General features: G+C 42.7%; 1 protein-coding gene across 1 annotated transcript; it reads right to left on the reverse strand.

The window, feature by feature from the left end:
• Nucleotides 1-5,711: 5,711 nt before the first annotated feature.
• TMEM114 (transmembrane protein 114) lies at nt 5,712-15,587 on the reverse strand. Its single transcript, XM_089540468.1, has 4 exons — nt 14,793-15,587; nt 14,142-14,222; nt 9,192-9,329; nt 5,712-7,359 (listed from the first exon to the last, which is right to left on the reverse strand). Exons 1-4 carry the CDS (start codon nt 14,974-14,976, stop codon nt 7,127-7,129), a joined length of 636 nt encoding a protein of 211 aa, XP_089396594.1. The 5' UTR covers nt 14,977-15,587; the 3' UTR covers nt 5,712-7,126.
• Nucleotides 15,588-21,005: the final 5,418 nt, after the last annotated feature.

A 21,005-nucleotide genomic window follows, 5' to 3' on the forward strand; every position in this document is an offset into this window, starting at 1 on the left:
TGGTCCAGGCCTCAGAGGGAGAGAAGAATGCTGGACCTGATTCCCTCCCTCCCTCACCATTCCCTTCTCCTTTTGTGTCGTGTCTTTTAGATTGTAAGCCTGTGGGCAGGGAACTGTCTGTTATCCCCTCTATTGTAAACCGCTCGGATTCCCAAGTGATTGGGCGGTATATAAATAAAACCTATTATTATTATTATTATTATCATTATCATTATTATTATTATTAATTACCTGCCTCTCCCTACTACGGACCAACAACAAATAACCCCCCACACACAAAACAATACACACGATTTGGTAAATTTAAACATATCCAAAATCGTATAAAACCAATATGTGTTAACATCCATCAATAAATATTTAAAAAACGTAATTTAAAAATAATCTGGGTAAGCCTTCCAGGAGAAATTGGTCTTTACTGCCAATTGAAACTCAGACTGTCTTCCGGTGGGTCATTCCACAATCTGCGGGTGGCTGCAGAAAATGTCCTCTGGGTTAGTCTACAGATAAAATCTTGTGATACAAATTTTAAAAGGAAACAACTATATAAACAATTCTGTTTAAAGCATGGTTAAAACAACCTAAGCGATAATTCTACCAGCCTGACCAACGTTTCAGTCTTGTGTGCCCATGATCTAATCATTATACCTAACTAGTCCTCTGTATTCAACTTAGTAAATTACTCTCTCTTTTTGCCAGCAAAATAAATGCAAGAAGCACAGATTCGACCTAATAGGTGCAATGCAAAAAAAGCACAAACTTGCAACAACTCTTGATGATACCGGGCAAAATGCACACTCTCTATGGAGGATGAATGCATTTTTATTGCAAATGCATCATTCCTTCACAAACCTGCCTGGACTGTGAGAACTCGGGCTTCCTCTTTATCGGAAACTGCTGACAATGGTTGTGCAGAGAATAAATAATAATTTTTCTCCCCTCCAGAGCCCCTGTCATTTTCTTCGCAACCTGCCACGTCACCTCCTGCCTTTCCTAAGGGCCCTGTCGCACTTCATCACACTTTCTTCCGTGATGTGAACCCAGAAGTACAGCAGTGCAAGGCAGGGAGAAGAGAGGACAAGACAGATTCCAGATTGCCCACCCCAGAGTCCCCATCACCTCCTTCTCCCCGGAGGATAAGGCAGCAGAGCAGAGGATAAACGCAGGTGACCTGAACATGACAACAGTGTCTAGGAGTGACAACTGGGAGCAAATCTGCTGTCAGATCTGGTATGGCGCGACTTGCATCTCAATGGTGATGGGACGCAATAGATAGAAAATGAAGTCAGTGTAGGAAATTAAAGCATCAGCACTAGCCTCAGCCATTTGGGATTGGATGGGGGGCAGGAATAAACAGATAAATGCCCACTGATATTTTCCCCATTTTCTTGCCTAGGGCTCACTCCCTTCCTCTTTTCTGCAAGGTCTAGTCCTGTTTCTTCTTCTCCCGCCTGAAGAGCGGTCAGCATCACAGGGAGGGTGCACCGACACTGTGGAAATAATGCAACATCACTTTGGCTGCATCCGCACTGCAGACTTAATCCAGTTTGACACCACTTTGCCATGGCTGAATGGTATGGAATTCCAGATGGCATCATTTGTTGTGGCACCAGAGCTCTCTGACAAAGAAGGCTAAGGCTGTGGGTCTCACAAAACCACAATGCCTAGAATTCCATGACTGAACCGTGGCAGTTAAAATGGGGTCAGGCAGTACGGATGCAGCCCATAAGTGCAGTAATTCCATTTTATGGGATTTGTAGTTTCGTGAGGTACCAGCCGTCTTTGGCAGAGAAGGCTATAATGTGAGGATGGCTGCTCTCAAACTGGCATGTTTCCTGACAGATGTGATCGAAGACAAATTAAATTATGAGGAAATAAACCGCCCATATAGTATACGCAAGACATTGGAGAACTGAAATTATACCAACTATAGATGAATGGATAGCAAAATTAAATTAATTAGTAGTTATGGATAGTCTGTCCATGTATGTTAATGGAAAGACAACCCAACAATATGAGGAGAAATGGAAGGAAGTGGCTACCCTGTGAATGAGAGACCTCCAAGTCTCTTTTCATCAAGAGTCCTGCCCAGGTCTTACAGACTCAGGGCCACTGTGGCTTCCTTGAATGAGTCCATCCATCCACTACCTTCTGCTTACAATGACATCACTAGGGCCCACCTTCAGTGATATCACAACGAATCATCCCAAAGTCTCAGGTTTTCACCCTGAAAATCTCAGCTCAGCCATGAAAGTCCCTGGATGGCATAGGGCAAGTCACATGCTCTCAGCCGCAGGGAAAGGCAATGGCAAACCTTTCCAAACAAATCTTACCAAGAAAACTCCATGATAGGTTTGCCTTAGGGTCACCATATGTCACAAACTACTTGAAGGCACATAACAACTACTGCCTTTTTGAATGCTTGGACAGGAAAATAGAACCATTCTTTGGCATCATTTTTCCTTTCCTTCATTCTTTATATCTTTTGTTGCATGCCCTTAAGTTTTACCCTCGACTTATACATGAGTCATATCAAAATTTGTAATTTTGGCTCCAAAACCTGCTCTCGACTTATACATGAGGTCGACTTATAGTCAAGTATATACAGTTCAAGAAGATAGTTTGGACTTGGCAACCATGGCCCCAAAAGCCAGTTTTGCTGGGCTTCCAAGGCATAAGAAGCCTGTCCTATTAGTTGCACAGCTTTTCCATCTTTTCCTGCTGCAGAACTGGAGTTTTCAAACCGGCCCGTGAGATGCGTGCATAGCATACACAACAAGCATTGTTGCCTTACAACTTTGGCTGCCTCTCTCCGCTTCCTCCTCCTCCTCCTCCACGCAGGCCTAAAATATTATTGTGATGCCTTTCTCTTCTCATAATTAAGTTTCCTCTTAGCACGACACAAGCCGAGCCGCGGAGCGTGGCAATAAAAAGACCATTATGCAAACGCTTTCCCACCGTGATGCTGCAGCTGATTCCAAGGTGCTCGGGAAGATGTAACGGCTCCGCAGTGCAGTGCCATTTATTTGCTCTGCACCCTGCTTGCGTGCGAGACAATATTACCTTTTAAATATTTGAGGAGGCCAGGTTGCCTGCGGAAAGGAAGGCAATCCTTCACCAACCAGATGTGGGTGTCCCAGGGTTGCTGTCGTCGGCAGAGTTATGCCATGCTTCTGGGAGCTGCTACTGATGCTCAAAAATCATTACTGAAAGTCAAGTGTGGCATCTTTTTCCTATATGTACACCTATGCTGCAGTAAAAGAAGAAGAATTTTCTTTAAAAGAAGCAGACAAACACAGAGATATTTCCTATCATTAATTGCATGTGTACCATTTAAAATCCAAAATGCACATTCATTGTTCTTTTTATTAGGCCAACCAGGACACATATAAAAATTACACTACTGCAGAAATTGTCAAAATGCAGCACCTGGACCACCTGGAAGCCACTGTTGTGGTCCCTGAAGGTCCTCATCGGTCCCCAAAAGCTCCCAACCTCACCCCCAAAAATATTTAAACATTTCACCAAACTTTTAGGGCCCTTCTTGCCCCGAAAATATATAGAAAGCCCCCTTGAGATATGAAACAAGCCCAACCCACCTCAAAAAGCACCGCAAAAACCCTGTAATACTCTCTGGACCTCAATGTCCCTCTGCATTCCTTCTCAAAATGGTGACAGAAAGTGACAGGACATCATTTCATGTTGCCATTTTGAGAGGGGCTGCAGGGGGAAATGGTAATATTTGTGTTTGCTGAGGAGGACTGGGAGAAACTGGCTACCCTTGAAGAGTGCCCAGGAGCATCATTTGGAGCAAACGGTAGTTGCTAAACTTCTAACTGGTATCAAGATCTTATTATTTCAAAACTGAAAGATCTGCCCTGGTTGCCACCGTTGGTTTTAACTTTCACAGCCCTAAACAGTTCAGGGTCCGGCTATGTAAGAGACCACCTGTCTCTTTAGAAACTTATCCAGATATTAAGCTTTTCAGGAAAGGCAAAGTTTGGGAAGAAGCAACGATCAGGGAAAAGTAAATGACAGAGAACTAAATACAGTATGACCCCCACTATCAGTGGGACTGGCACCCACAGTTTCACTTACCCATGTCAAAAAAGTCTATGGTCTCCCTAGGCTTCTGGAGGTCCTTCAGCATGACTCTATGGTCAACTTCACTGGAATAGGTTTTGCTGTTATTTACGATTTTCACTATCTGCAAAAGGTCTGAGAATGGATCCCTCACAGATATGGGGTTGTATTGCACAGGCCACTAATCACATTCAAGTACAGTATATAAAGCTTATATAGAATCAAACCGCTCACTGACCTTCCCCAAAAATGTCTACCCTGTGAAGACTGCTGGTCTCAGGTTGATATCTTTATTAGCCAGGAATCGAACCTGAGACCTTATGTAATGCATGGTATATGTTCTACAAACCAAACCAAGGACCTGGAAATGACCCTAGGAAGAAGCACAGTTGCTGCAATAAAAAAGCCCTGCTTTCACACTACACTGTTACAGCATATTGACGCTACTTTAACTGTCATGGTTCTGTCTTATTTGCATTTTAGGGGAAGATATTTAGGAATCGCCTCCAGAGTGATCTAATGCCTCACCAAACTAGAAATATTCAGGTATGTGTAAGAAGCAGTCATGGCAGTTAAATTGGTATCAAAGGTGCTATAACTGTGGGGAGTGAATGCAACCAAAGGCTCCACTGTGTCTTTATATGAGCCATCTCCATCTCAGAAGGACACCACTGTGAGAATTGCGTATTCTAACCAGACCTTAACAACAACTATTGTAAGAAACAAAAATTTATTATAAGGAAAGTAGAAATACACTGGATCACATTTTTGCTAAATCTGAAGGACTCCCAATAGAAACCGCATTTTAAAAACCCAGACCCCCTCCCCTTTCCTCCTGTTACGCCCAAATAGCCAACCCCCCTTCCCCCCCCCCTTCATCCCAGAGAAAGGAATTCTACATCAAAGCTGCCCTAGCGAAAGCACCATTTGAAGGTAGATTCTAACAACCACTGGGCATTTAGTCCAAAAACATTGTTGGACTAAACCTCCATCACCTCTCATCCATGTTGTCTGGGGACTGAGATTTGTAATAAAAGATGTCTGGACAAGGAAGCTGGCTTTATACCATAGTGATTGTCATAGCTCCATCCCACCACAAAGCATAGCAAAAGCACTTGCAGGAACAATATTTCAGATTGAAGCTACAAGTGGACTCAAACCATGCACCTTCTCTTTCCCAGAAGGAAGGACCTTGAGGAGAATGAATTCTCTTTCATCATTGATATTCTGATTCACACACCTTTTTCAGGAATAGGTAAAGTGTGGTGGTCCTCAGTCCCTCCAGACACCCTGAGATATTTTTCCCTCTTTAAAATGGATGAATTCCCTGTCCTTCAAGCCCCCAGAAGATATGATGCACCTTTCAAAGAGATTACAGAGCTTCTGTCCTGGTTAACATCAAAAGGAACTCCACTTACCAAAACCAAAAAAAAAAGGTCTTCCAGCACCTAGGATCCCATAGGATGGACAAAGCGGTGTCAAACTGCATTAATTCTGCAGTGTGGTAGCAGCCCTAGGTTACTTAATAAAATGATTTGAAAGAGAAGGTGGGGAAGAAACCCACTAGACAGAAAGAGTACTTAACAATTGAAATCGATTTTATTTAAGGGAATTACAGTTGACAGACTATCAAAAATGTTGCTCTTGGGGAAGAAAACTTCCCTGCAACTGGAAATGAAATGAAAACACGTAACACAGAATTCCTTAGGCATTTCTTTCACTCTCTAAAGAAGTGTTCCTCTGGGATCCCTTAAATGCAGTTGATTACAGAAACTTTCCCCCAACGCTTTCCTGCTAATTCCCTGGCTTTATGATTCTTCTTACCCAACTTTCCCTGTTCTCTGTTCCAAATTGTTGGCTTTCTCACTCCTACCACGAGATGCCAGCAAAGACCACAGATCTTCTTTCGGGACGCTTCCTGGTGCTGCAACTGCGTAAAAATGTTTTCCCACCATTTCTCAACACTGCGCACAATGTGTTTCATACAATTTCTTCATAACAAACACTAGGACTTGAATGAATGAACACACACACCTCTTTCGAAAGAACAAGCACTTTTGTCAAGCTGAGCTGTTAACATCTTATTATATAACTCTTTACTCTTTGCACAAGTAGGACGTTTAGGAACGTTCAATGAGTTCTCATTCCAAAGATAGTTGTAAATATCAGGATGCTGTGGTTCCTGGACATGTTCGTTGGGAGAGTTGTCAACAGTTTGGGGTTGTTGGGTTGTGTTATTTTTCATGTGCATACAACTTCAGGCCTTAGGGGTTTCTGAAAATGTGCTGATAACTTTGCTTATATTTTCCCATGGCTGCTAGTGTGGCTGGGAAACCTTTGTAATTTCATTTTTTAAAAAGCAACCTGTATGTTGTCTGTTGAGTGTTCTGCATAGACATTTGTGCCCTGTTTTCCTGCTCTGGGACTAACAATGCCAAAATAAAATCATGCAGAACAGCAAAAATGGGACGATATAAAGTCGGCCCTCTGCATCCATGGATGCTTTATTCATGTATTCATCCATCCATGGCCTGAAAATATTGTTTAAATTCCATAAAGCAAAGCTTGATTTTGTCATGTTATATAAGAGATACTATTTTCCTGTGCCATGGTATTTAGTGGTACTTGAGCATCCGTGGATTTGGGTATCCATGGGAGGTCCTAGAACCAGACCCCAGCAGATACCAAGGGCCCATGATATTATGCAAAAGGAGAGACATTATGCAAGTCTGCTCAACCTACATGTTTTTCTCTTTAGGATGTAGAGTCCAATTTTCCTAGTGGAGAATTTTGATCTGTTTATCTTGTCGCCCCGCAGAGCTTCAAACCAAACCTCTTTACCAGAAGGCCTCTCAGGTCAAAAGTTTCAGCAAACCTAAGCAGTAAAAGAAAATTACATCAGGCAAGAGAGATTATGTGGCTATCTCAAATGACTTAGTTTTCTCTATCAGTCATTAGCTCACACCAAAAGGTTGGAAAAGATGGATGGATCTACATGGACCAAATCTGTTGAACCAGGAGATCCCTGTTGTGAAAGAGATCATCATATCGAGTAATTCCGTCTTTGTTCCATGCCAACTATTCTGGACATCAGGAGAAAGGCTAGCCCAGTAAGAACCTCAGCAGCAAAGGAGAACCAGGCAAAGGCTAGCGACCAGCTAAACTGGATATCGATATGTTCAAGGAGCTTCCTCTCTTCCAGAAGATAGCTGACTTCCTTGAAAGCTGCGGCAGAGTAAGCAATGTAGACACTAAGCCCAGCCAGAGTGATGATGGCTAAAGAAGACACAAACGGAAAACACATATATTGGCTCCAGGCTTCACAGAGGGTGCCCCTATATTGTAGAAATAAAGCAGTTTGGCACCACTTAAGCTGCCATGGCTCCGGCCTACAGAATCATGGGATTTGTAGTTTGGGGAGGCACCATTACTCATTGGCAAGGAAGGTTAAACTCCATGTAAAACTACCCATGCCAGGATTCCATAGGATGGCACTACAGCACTTAAAGTGGTGTCAAAATTGCATTCTTTCTACAGTGTTGATGCACCCAGAATTATGGTTGGCAACAGTTTTCCATGTTATTTTTCCCATCAACAAAGAAAGGTGGATGCTGTGTTCTGTTTCGCTACTATTGTTAAACATTAATTCTGCCACTGAATGAAAACTTGTAACCTTTAATTGTACTTTTTACCCAAGTGGAAAATGTAAAACGGCAATTAATGGCTAGCATCCTGTTGGTTACTAAAATTAGACCCATTCATTCAGTGGTTGAATGGTGAGTCAACAGGTAGGCAATGGGTCTATTCTCACTAAGCCTAACTAAAGGAGTTAGACCAATGAGTGAAACTGGTATCCTCCAAACATAAACAGGTTAAACTTGCTTTTGATGGAGCTTTTCTGATCCTTGAATGTGTTTCCCTGTCAGACAGACAATAGGGAGAAGGGTAGTCCAACCTCCCCTGGAATGAAGCTCCATAATCTTGGAGTAGCCATCAAGAAGACCGTCTCTCACATCTGCACCAGACATATCTCTGTAGTATCAAGAAAAGGCCTTCTCCTGTAAGCCATGGCTTATAAGAGAGAATACAGCCTTCTAGATAGCCTGGAACCAAGCCACATCGGGCTTTATACAAGGTGACCAGATGTCATAACCACAAAGGGGGGCAAGGCACTGCAAAATGTAAGCCATTCAAAGATGAATGTAGGACATTACCAAATACAAGCAGAAAATGTTCATATAGATTCATGCTTCTTGGTCAGGCTCAAAATGGAGAAGATTTTGGAATGGCTCCAGGACAGAAGGCTGAAATGCAGGACATGTCCTGGAAAAGGAAGACATCTGGTCACCCTGGATTTATACGGCATAAGAAGCACTTTGAACTGAGTCCAGAAACAGGCCAGCAAAGCTGTTGTAACAGAGGACTTATATGTTCCCTGTAAGAAGCCCTGGTCAAACATCTGGCCACACCTTTTTGGACCTACTGAAGTGTCCAAACATTTTCCAAAGGCAGTCCCACATAGAGCACATTACAGTAGTCTAACTGGGATCTGACTAAAGTACAGGTTGAGTCTTCCTTATCCAAAATGCTTGGGACCAGAAGTGTTTGGGATTTCAGATTTTGGGGGAATTTCAGAATATCTATATTTGCATATACGTACACAATGAGATATCTTGGAGATAGGACCCAAGTCTAAACACAAAATTCATGTATGTTTTGAATACATCTTTTACACATAGCTTGAAAGTAATTTTATAAGACGTTCGTAATAATTTTGTGCACGAACCATCAGAAAGCAAAGGTCTTACTATCTCAGGCACTCACAACAGAAGTTTAGGATTTTGGAATATTTTGGATTTTGGAATTCCAGATAAGGGAAACTCAATCTGTATCTGTCACAATGGCCAGACTGGACATTTCCAGGAATGGACACAGTACACTAGCTTAAATTGTGCAAATGTGCCATAGCCCTTAACCAAACCCTGGTCATCCAAGTTGAGGATTGCATCCAATATACTCAAACTGTGAGCCTGCCTGTTCAGGGGGAATGTAACAAACATCAGAGGATAACCAGATGTTATTATTAAAGCATCAGATCAATAACGAACCTCCAAAGAGAAAGAGCAGGCCGGTGAAGATCAGGAGAAAATAAGCCTGTGAGAGGGTAGCGATGAAGCCTGTCATTCCTCCAAAGGTCATCAAGACGAGGCTGAGAGGCAGCAGAATCACAAAAGTGCCATGCATATCTGGAAGTAAAGAAAAGCCATCCTTTGAATTTCATGAGCCAAGCATGCCCTCTGCTCTGGCAACTAAGGTTGCATCTACACTGAAGTAATCATGCAGTTTGACACTGCTTTGGAATGGCTCAATGCTATGGGACTCTGGGGTTTGTCGTTTGAGTGACACCAAATGGAGAAGGCATACGACCTTATCACACATGGTCCAAATGTCATCCAAACATGGCAGAAACGTTGCAGAAACGCCAGGAATGTGATCATCCATGGCGCTTCTAAAGTGTATATGAGGCTTCCCACTATGTTCCTGTCATGGAATCGTTCGTGGAGAAGCCATAATGGATCCTCCTGGCTTCCCCACAAACAATTCCATGACGGGAACATAGTAGGAAGCCTCAATTACACTTTGGAAGTGCCATAGATGATCACATTCCTGGCGCTTCCACGACATTTCTGCCATGTTTGAATAATGTTTGCATGACATTTCACCCTGCGTGTGATAAGGACCTTTCTCACAAAACTACAGAGCCGAGAATTCCATACCAAGGCCATTCAAGCTGTGTCAAACTGCATACATTCTGCAGAGCAGATGAGGGTTGGGATTCAATGGATTCAAACTACAGGAAAAGAGATTCCACCCAAAAGCTCTTTGACCATGGAATATACTTCCTTGGAGTCTGGTGGAGTCTTCTCCTTTGGAGATTTTTAAACAGAGCTGGATGGCCATCTGTCAGGAGTGCTTTTATTGTGTATTCCTGCATGACAGAAGAGGATTAGACTGGATAGCCCTTGGGGAGGGTCTCTTCCAGCTATCAGATCGATTATGGCAAAGAGGATTCATATGGAAGAGCCCAACTTCAATAGATTCAGCCAAGGCTCTAGAAGTTCATCATCATTCATGCAACAAATATTCCATCATCAAAGTAGCTAGGACAAAATAACTTTTAATGGACTACAGCATGTCTGGATGAGAGATTCTGGGCATTGCAGTCCCAAAAAGATAACTTGGCCAAGCTCTGCAATGAGATTACATGTTATGATAAGTAACACAGCAGCCGCAGGTCTTGCCTCCCACTGCTTTTCCTTCAGGATAAACATGTTGTTGCTGTTGTTATTTATTTATATCCCACTTTCGCCCCCAAAGTTGGAGATGTTGGGCATCTCACAACCCAGTTATGCTGGTTTGCACTTTCTCCTTGTTTGGAAAAAAAAAAAGAAGAACAAAAGATCTAATGGGTAACTTGAAATTCCTTGCAGCTCCCTGGTGCTTCCCAGAAGCCTTGAAGCAGAACCAGATGTTACTGCTAGGTTTTGTTCCTCTAAGCAACTGCTTTGCCATTTGTCTTTGCTGACCCTTCCCAGAAGGGTTATCTTCAACAGCCAGCTGCACAAACAGGGTTGCCAGGTGCCTTTGTGGTTTCTTTTTTCTTCGCTTCCATGGTGGGCAACCTGGGCCTGGACCTCAACAGGCTTTCATTCCTTCTGCACCCATGGCCATGAATCACCCAGATGTGACCATGAATCCCCGTTCCCATCTGCCTCTGAACAGCTGGGGGGAAGTGTTGGTGGGTTTCTCTTTTGCATCTGTTTACCAAGAACCACCATGTGACAACCAGCAAGCAAAGGAAAGGTGCAAGCCCTTTTGTGCACCTGCAGATATATAGTATATAGCAAATCTGCCTTTTTCCTCTTAAATTGCAAAATTGATTCTGCAAGTGCTATTATTTCTCACAGTGCTTTTGTGGGCAGAAGGACTAGATATTTCCAGTTTTTTTGCTTCTTTTTAAAAACTGGATCCTGGTGTGTGTGTGTGTGTGTGTGTGTGTGTGTGTGTGTATTTCTGAGCAAATGGCTGGATTTGGGGCTGCGTAACAAATATGCTTGATAGCCACTTCAGTCCAATTCAATGCAAATTGCTATGGCTTGGGAAAGTTGGCTGCCTTCTGATCCTTTTCAGGCTACTATGGGAACCAATCAGTGATCCAAACTCCGGTCTTAACAACCCATGCTATTGTGTCATTATCTTCATTTGCCAAGCTGCCAGAAACATTTTGCTTTATATATTGACATACGCTGCCAAAACAAGAGGTTCTGCCGCGATTCCTTCCTTTTCCACAGCAAATGAAAACCATTACACATTCCATGAGGACGGGGAGATGTGGAGATTGAAAATAGAAAGAGACAGCATTGGAAAATTTAATCTTGAATAATTTCCATCTTATTGAGCCAGTGTACTGGGCCATTGGAAGTGTAGGTGGGATGTTGCACATCTTCTCAGATGTGAATTTGAAACTTCACAGCCAACCTACAAACCTGGAATACTGTTGTTGTCTTTCACAAATGTTAGTTCCATCACAGAAGTGGGTGGACATTTTTCTCCAGAGTAGAACAACTGCATTCGGTTCAAGGTTGCAGAAGCAGAATTGTGTATTCAGTGCCGCTGTCCATATAGATAAGGAGCATGTTTGCATTATATATTATTTTACTGTATATACTTGACTATAAGTCGACTTCACGTATAAGTCGAGGGCAAGTTTTGGGGCCAAAATTATGCATTGCACTTTCCACTCTCTCTTCCCTTGATGCTGAAACATAACCTATTGGGAGATTTCCAATGTGAAGCCGAAGCCTTTCATGGCCGGCATCCATAGTTTTTTGTGGGTTTTTCGAGCTATGTGACCAAACTCTTCTAGAACATGGCTGCATTGCCTGAAAAACCCACAAAAAACTATTGGGAGATGTATATAAGCATGTGGAACATAAAGCAAACATGGAACTTGGCCACGATGCCAATTATCCATAAGGAACTTTATGCTCATTTGCTTTATTCTCAAAATTTCCAGTTCTTTATTTAGAGAGGAAGCCTTGCAGCATCTGTCTGGAGAGGGACTGGAGCCTGCCACCAGAGCCTAGGCTTTGACTCTATAGGATCCCAAACTCAAGCCTTATTTTCTTTTTCTTTTATTTTCTTTTATATGCCAAATCCAAAACGTCTGGAGGACCAAAGGCTAAGAAGCAATGGCCTATAGGAAACAGCCACCAGGGCATGAGTACAACTTCATATTTCCTCTCACATTCCCCACAACCAACCTGCAATGGAGAATACTGCTTCTGATAACTGGCGATGATAATGTCATCCTGATTAGTATCCATTGATGGACCTAAAGGTATCCATATTTATAATACGAAAGGTATTAGTATCCATTGATGGACCTATTCTCCATTAATTTACCTTATGCCCTTTTGAAGCAGTCTAACTTGGCAGCTGTCACTACATCTTGTGGCACTGAGTTCCACGGTTTAACCATCTTTCTGCGTGAAGTCTGGTGGTGTTTGCTCCAGGTGGTAGCTGCTCTCTAGGGTATCAAGGGGAAAAGAAACCCTCCCTCCTCCAATCTAGAAACCTGAGATCCTGTTCTACAGAGATATGCGGGGATAGTTAAGGCTGGCACATGCCCATTAAAAGCATGCACCTACCACTGCATGATGGCACTGCCATGCGTCAAACAAGAGCATCAGCCTCTCTGGCATTTCAAGGAGCTTGGGGTTTGTCTTTCTGATCGCATGCTGCTCCTTTGCAAGCTGCGGATAATGCCGCCACCCCCAGCAACCGCTTGCCACTCAACCCGCCGGCATGGAGGAGAAAAGATTGAGGGATTCGCAGAGTCCTCAGCGAAGACAACCACTCAGTAAATTGGACAATGTCAAAGAACTTACAAAATTCCAGCAGACATAACTCTTTGTGTTCATTCTTAAGGCTGGATGGATAGGAGAGTAGAGAGGGTCGGTGCTTCCAGGACAGATTATACTCGTGCTTTTCACCAGGGGATGGTTCCTTCTTTTACATAAGAGTTAAGATACAGTACTTACATTCACCTGTGGATAAGTTGACTCAGAATTTTTTGGTCAATTTTTTAACCTAAAGTTCTAGACTTATACATGAGTGTGTATACACACACACACACACACACACACACACACAATGGTTGCAGATTAAGGACTTTATCACACCAGCTTTTCTCTGTCTTGCAACAATCACATTAGTGAAGCAAAGAGGAACATACCGGTTCGAAAACATTCAGTATCACACTTCTTCCCAATTGTGTGATTGTGCTGCTTTGACAATCCACGGTCCCTTCTACACCGGCTTTGTAACCATGCTTTTCGGCACTTGCTTGCCTTTGCAGAGGTTATTTTTACTCTGTTCCTTTCAGTTTTTAAAATTATTTTATTTTTGCTGCAATTGTAGGAAAATCACAGAAAAAATAAAAATAAAGAAAACTGAAAGGCGTAGAGTAAAAACCACCTCGGTCTGCTTGGGAATAGTGAGGGGGAATGGGGAGAAGGGGAAAATCTTGTCCCTTCAAGCCACATGGTTGCCATCAATCATTACTGCCACAGTAATGGCAGTATTGCACCAGGGAGCAATATTAGGAACCTATTGAGGAGTTTTCCCCATCAATGAAAAGGCGCAGTACCGAAAAAAAGGAAATGCAAACCAGCAACTGATATGACGTTGTGTGGTAAGCACTGGCCAAATATGCTAACATCTTGCTTTAATTCTCAATTACTGCCTTTTGAGAGAAGGCCCCAAGACGTGCATTTGGTTGGGAAACATTGCCATTTGGGATAAAGTCTGCATAGCATGATCAATGCGTAAATACACATGCGGAGATTTACACTATGCAACTCCACTGCAGGAGTCATAGCGTATGTGCATTTGTGTGTGTATCTCTGTATTCAATGCCGCTGAATGCAAAGCTGAAAAAAGGAATATCTCCCAATTAATGGGTAGTAGAAAATACAACCTCAAAAGCTACTTACTTAATAGTTGCTGATGAGATGTGGTGATGTTTTTTGTTTCAGGCTTAAAGGGATTCACGAAAGGGAGGCAGGTGGTTTTAACTGGAAGGAAAAGGGGAAAAAAACTCATAAACTGGAGGAACATCTATTATAAATAGATCAGAGTCTTATGTTTGGGAATTTACCTGAAGGGCACAAAGGTTGGATCCCACATGCCTTTGGCCCGGTACAGACCACTGGTTTGCGGCGGCCTGGGACCGATTTTAGGGCTTGGGATTGCAAAGCGATTGCACACTCCCAAGCCCTAGTGCAGGGCAGCGGCACCATCATGGTGCAGCCCCATCCACATGGGGGCCGCCATGAGGACACAGGTGCGGCGCAGCATCCACACGTTACAGCACCACACTTGCATTATCGACACACAACAATGTGCCAATGGCGCACTCATGGCATCCGCCGTGTGCAACAAAAAGAACCCAGAGGGAGGCCGCGCAGTTTGGCTGCTGCGGCGTCCCTCACGAGGAAAAAGAACCTGCTAAAAGTGGGTTCTTTTTGCTGTGCACGGCAGATGCCACGAGTGCGCCATTGACTCCCTTTCCAAAGGCTACTTGCCAAGATCTCCGATAGTTGCCCACCACCACTAGGATCTTGGGGAAATGTCAAGTTACTTACACTGGCAGGTCCTCCAGAGTCCTGAATGAGAGCTGAGGTTGTTTGTGCTGTTGGTCAACTTCTCCAGCTTCGAAGCATCGATGAGATACCAAAAGTCAGTACCGATGGCCGCCACCAGGAAGATGAAACTCAAAATGCCAACCAAGGCCGCAAAGAAGGAAACCATGTTCAGAGTCAACTTCATAATGGTGTCCTCCTTCTTGGTTGCTCAAGCCTTCACAGTGAGAAAGCTCTTACTCTTCTCATCTCATCTCATCTTTCAAGCCACTCTTCTGTCCGGAGTTCTTTTCTTTTCTTAAGATTTCCCAAGTTCCTATATCTTTTGTTTCCTGAATGCCATGGATTTGTAATCCTGAATTGGAAACAGACAGTGGAAGCAACCCAGAGATCACAAAATTAAATTCTGGATTCAGTCAGCTCCAGTCTCTTTATATTTGCGTCTCCCTCTGTTCTCCTTGTTGGAAAGCCATGGTATAACCTCTTGGGAACAAAATATGTCATTGACATAGTCCTCTGTTTCACACTTCACCCAGTCGCCCTCTGAATAAGTAAACATGTGTGACGCTTACGGGATAAGTCTGCTTCCACTTCATCAGAGCCAAACAGTTTCTTCTCCAGCAATGAGAGGAAAAGGAGGAGGAGAAGAACATTCAAACCTCAGAGAAACAATTGCTTGAGAGGGATGAGTCCACCTCTTTTAAGCTCTCAGGAGGTGGGAGGAAAGAATTTGCAAGAGGATGAGTGATCTGCAAAACACTGGTCAGGGTGCTTTCACATGATAATAAAATAATTCCTCTTTTCTTTTCTCTTTTGGCATTTCCTATACAATCAAATGTTTCAAACTTGCATAGCTTACAAAGCACTTTTCATTCAATGAGGTTGCTCTTCTCATAGAAACCTTAGAGTTGGAAGGGGCCGCAAAGGCCATCCAATCCGACCCTGTAGCATGCAGGAACACACAACTAAACTATTCCTGAAAAATGCTCATCCAATCTCTGTTTAAAGACCCCCGGCGAAGGAGAGTTCATCCCCATCCGCTGTGGTAGACTAATCCACTCTCAAGCAGCTCTTACAGTAAAGAGGTTCTTCCTAATGTTTAAGTTGAATATCTTTTCTTGTCGTTTGAATCCATCAGTTCATGTTCTAGTCTCTGGAGGAGAAGGAAACAAGTTGATTCCATCTTTTGTATGACATCTCTTTAGATATTTAAAGATGGCTTTCGTGTCGCCTCCCTTGTTACTCCGCCACCGCGGCTTGAGTAGAACCCGCTTTTTGGGGGTACTTCTTCCACCAGCGGGAAACCGCATGGTTTGGCAGCTGCAGCTTCCCTCCAGTGTTAAAAAGGCCAGCGCCAGGCCGGACCAGAAGAGAAGGTATGTACTGGGCCTTAGATAGCTTTTGTTCAAAACATGTGCACCTAATAATAGAGAGCAGCGTGGCATAGTGGTTTGAGTGTCGGACTACAACTCTGGAGATGAGGGTTCGATTCCTGGCTCAGCCATGAAACCCACTGGTGACCTTAGGTAACTCACACTCTCTCAGCCTCAGAGGATGGCAATGACAAGCCCTTTCTGATCAAATCTTGCCAAAACAAAACAAATAATAATTAATAATAATAATTTGTTTTATTTATATACCGCTATTCCAAAGATCATAGCGGTGAACAGCAAGTAAGCTAATTAGCAAGTAAGCTAATTTGCCCCCAACAGTCTGGGTACTTTTAGCGACCTCGGAAGGATGCAAGCCTGAGTCAAGCTTGGGCCCTTTTGCTGGTCTTGAACTCGCAACCTTGTGGTCTTGAGTGAATGGCTGCAGTACAGGCATTTAACCACTGCGCCACCAGGGCTCCAACAAAACCCTATGATAGGTTTGTCTTAGGGTTGACCTAGGTTGATAATGATTTGAAGGCACACAGCAACAAAACAAGCACCTAATAATAGAGAAACAGCTTGGTGTAGTAGTTTGAGCTGTGGTTCCACAACAAACCATTATGCCAAGCTGTTTCTCTATTATTAGATGTTTGTTTCGTTGCTGTGTGACTTCAAATCATTTCCAATTGAGGTCAACCCTAAGGCAAAGTTATCATAGGAGCTTATCACACTAGGGCTAATTTTGGCATTAAAGAGAGATTAAACACATTTAAAACATCATGCAAATAAAGCAAAAATGGCAAGTAAATGCATGAATGATTATCACATGCAATTGCACAGATAAAGTGATATCGGAAATGCATTGTCGCTGAAATCCCAAAAGTACAAAGATGCGTGTTAATGCTTCTTTGTGACCACTTTAATGGTGGGTTTTGTGCAACGTCATGTGAAATTGTTTCGCATACTTATGCAATTTTTCCAGGATAATCTCCCAATCTCCCTCATGTGATAAACTCAATGGGCTTCATGGCCGAGCCGGGAATCGAACCCTCATCTCCAGAGTTGTATGCCATAGAAGCCATGACACCTAAAGCTGTGTCAAACTGCATCAATTCTGCAATGGGGTAGCAGCCTGCAACGGTTTGAGGAAGTGCAAAAAGGTTCATGAAATTAAATTGTATTTTCCCCCAGCTCCTTCAATAACATTAGTCACAGAAAAATGACATCCATCTTGACCTTAAAGCGCCTCCCAACCCTATTATTTCCAGCAATTAGGGTGACAAAGAAAACTTTTGGTAAGTCCTTTGAAACACGCTTTCTTTTTGTGACGGCTACAATATTACAGGAAGTTTGCTGCAATTATTGGCATCATTTTATTTAAGTTATTATTGCGACTTTATTTAAAGTTGCCTTTTACACTACTGTTACACCACCACACAAGGGCAAATACTAAAAGCAAACGTGGTGATTTCTCCAAATAATTTTGAAGGAGCCCATTGAAAGAGAAAGAAGAAGAAGAAAGAGACAAACAGTAAAAGAGAAAGGTATGAGTGGAGAAGGGCAGAAGTCTAAAATCACTTACTGATTTAAAACAGTTAGATAGCTGTTCTACAATAATGCATTTTGACACGACTAAGTGCCAAGGCTATGGTATCCTGGGACTTGTGTAAATGTAATGCAGTGGCACAGTGGTTTGAGTGCTGGACTATGACTCTGGAGACCAGAGTTTGATTCTCTGCTACCGCATTGCAGAATTAATGCAGTTTGACACAGCTTTAGCTGTCATGGCTCCTATGGCATCCAATTCTGGAGATGAGGGTTCGATTCTCTGCTGGGCCATGAAACCCACTGGGTGACCTTGGGCAAGGCACACGCTCTCAATGGCAAACTTACTCTGAATAAATCTTGCCAAGAAAACATCAGGATAGAGTAATATTCGAGTCTCCATAAGTCGGAAAGTACCTGACGGCTCACAATGACAACAATGTAGTGGCACTTCCCCACTCGCTTCCCTTTCTCTGGTATCCCTTGTAGGCATACATTTGGTCCTGCCATTAGGTAGAATGAGGCAACTGCCTCAAGGACAAGACACTGGGGTAGAGCACTAAGGTACCAGAGTTGCTTTGTACCCGCAACTTGAGCTATACTCTCTATGGAGTTTATCCCGTGACTATCCCGGAAAAATTGCATCATTACACGTAACGATTTCCTGTGGCGTTTCCCACAAACCCCACCATTAAAGTGGTCACAAAGAAACATTAACGCGCATCTTTTTACTTTCGGGATTTCAGCGACAGTGCATTTCCGACTTCACTTTCTTTGCACAATTGCGTGTGAAAACCATTCGCGCAATTCCTCACCATTTCCGCTTCATTTGCAGGATGCTTTAAAGGCGCTTTAATCTCTCTTTAATACCAAAATCAACCCTAGTGTGATAAACTCCAAAGGCTTCAAGGGTTCCACAGCCTCCTTGATATTTTAACAAGGCATCTCTTGTATCTTAAACATGGGGATGAAATAAAGTCAGTCTATATGCACATTTGTATTTTAGCTGATTTTACTTTGTAATTTTGTTTTTACTGGTTAATGCTAATATATTTTTGCGATACTTTGGTCCAATACCATAAATAAAATTGATCAAACTAAAGTCAGGTGCAAGAAAATGTTAACTTTCCCTGGCAAACAGGGACTTCCAAAATGTTAGCATAACTTGGGGAAGGGTCCGAAATTTTCAAATTGCCACCGCTCTCTGAAACACTAATAAAAATATATATATTAATAATAAATAATAATAAAAATAAAAACTTTATTTATACCCTGCCCAGCAATCAAAGCAACTTACATCTAAAAATCATTCCAATATACAATACATTCTACATATAATATTAAAAGATATTCCTAAAAAGACAGTGTAGGTAAGGAAAGACAGAAGAAAAGGGGGTCTGTCTCAGGTAAATTGGAACAATGGGATCATCTGCAGGGAGCCATCATTAAACAGAGGCAGAGAATTAAGGCACTCAGAGCCATGTAAAAGCATTTTAACTATAATTTGCCCCAATCTTGTCAGGTTTTTCTTTCTGAACCGGATAATGGACAGTAATATCAAAAGCAATTGCAAGCAGTATTTTATCAGGCTGCCTTGTTAATAGCCGAGAAGCAGAATCTAGCAGGACAAGAATTGATGTAGAGGAGTAAATTTTTATAGGAATGGGAATGAGCATAATTTTCTTTGGGACAATGAGGAAATTAAAGGCAATCGGTTGGAGAAATGGATCTGTCTGCTAACCAAATGCAGACAGGCAGAGATAACAATCTAAAGCCCAAGTAAGAGAAAAAGGAGCTCTCTCTGTGAAACAATTGAATACGAAACAGGGATATGAGAACATGCATTCAGTTCATGATATAAGCAGCATTCTGTTCTCAAGAAGATGCTGGCGCCTGTCGATCAAGTACTTCTTCCGACAGCTATAATAATTTAATAGCAATTCAGCTGCATCACACCAAATCATAGAATCATAGAATCATAGAATCGTAGAGTTGGAAGAGACCACTAGGGCCATCCAGTCCAACCCCCTGCCATGCAGGAAATCCAAATCAAAGCATCCCTGACAGATGGCCATCCAGCCTCTGTTTAAAGACCTCCAAGGAAGGAGACTCTATCACCTTCCGAGGAAGTGCATTCCACTGCCTAACAGCCCTTACTGTCAGGAAGTTCCTCCTAATGTTCAGGTGGAATCTCTTTTCCTGTAGCTTGCATCCATTGTTCCGGGTCCTGTTCTCTGGAGCAGCAGAAAACAAGCTTGCTCCCTCCTCAATATAACATCCTTTCAAATATTTAAACAGGGCTATCATGTCACCTCTTAACCTTCTTTTCTCCAGGCTAAACATCCCCAGCTCCCTAAGTCGTTCCTCATAGGGCATGGTCTCCAGACCCTTCACCATTTTTGTCGCCCTCCTTTGGACACACTCCAGTTTCTCAATGTCCTTTTTGAACTGTGGCGCCCAGAACTGGACACAATATTCTAGGTGGGGCCTGACCAAAGCAGAATACAGTGGCACTATTACTTCCCTTGATCTAGACACTATACTTCTATTGATGCAGCCTAAAATACCATTGGCCTTTTTAGCTGCCGCATCACACTGTTCACTCATGTTCAACTTGTGGTCTACTTGGACTCCTAGATCCCTTTCACACGTAGTTTCATTCAGCCAGGTGTCACCCATCCTATATCTGTGCATTTTATTTTTCCGCCCTAAGTGCAATACCTTACATTTCTCTGTGTTGAATTTCATTTTGTTAGCTTTGGCCCAGCTTTCTAGTCTATTCAGGTCATTTTGAATCTTGATCCTGTCCTCTGGGGTATTAGCTATTCCCCCTAATTTGGTGTCATCTGCAAATTTGATAAGAATGCTCCCAATTCTGTCATCCAGGTCATTGATAAAGATGTTGAATAGCACTGGGCCCAGGACAGAGCCTTGTGGGACCCCACTGGTCACTTCTCTCCAGGATGAAAAGGAGCCATTGTTGAGCACCCTTTGGGTTCGGCCGGTCAACCAATTACAGATCCATTTAACAGTTCCTTTGTCTAGCCCACATTTTACAAGCTTGTTTGCAAGAATGTCATGGGAAACCTTGTCAAAGGCCTTACTGAAATCAAGATATACTATATCCACAGCATTCCCTTCATCTACCAAGCTGGTAATTTTGTCAAAGAAAGAGATTAGATTTGTCTGGCATGACTTGTTTCTCTGAAACCCATGTTGACTTTTTGTGATTATGTCATTGCCTTCTAGATGTTCACAAACTCTCTGTTTAATGATCTGCTCCAGAATCTTTCCTAGA

Source organism: Sceloporus occidentalis, unplaced genomic scaffold (genome assembly GCF_023333645.1).
Source record: "Sceloporus occidentalis isolate IW3139 unplaced genomic scaffold, rSceOcc1.0.p SCAF_10, whole genome shotgun sequence".
NCBI lineage: Eukaryota > Metazoa > Chordata > Lepidosauria > Squamata > Phrynosomatidae > Sceloporus > Sceloporus occidentalis.

Coding starts and splice junctions, on each gene's coding strand:
- TMEM114 (XM_089540468.1), bottom strand. CDS start 14,976: ATGAAGTTGACTCTGAACATGGTTTCCTTCTTTGCGGCCTTGGTTGGC. Junction 14,223..14,792: donor ACTCTGGAGGACCTGCCAGT/GTAAGTAACTTG, acceptor TTTTCCTTCCAG/TTAAAACCACCTGCCTCCCT. Junction 9,330..14,141: donor ATCTCATCAGCAACTATTAA/GTAAGTAGCTTT, acceptor CTTTACTTCCAG/ATATGCATGGCACTTTTGTG.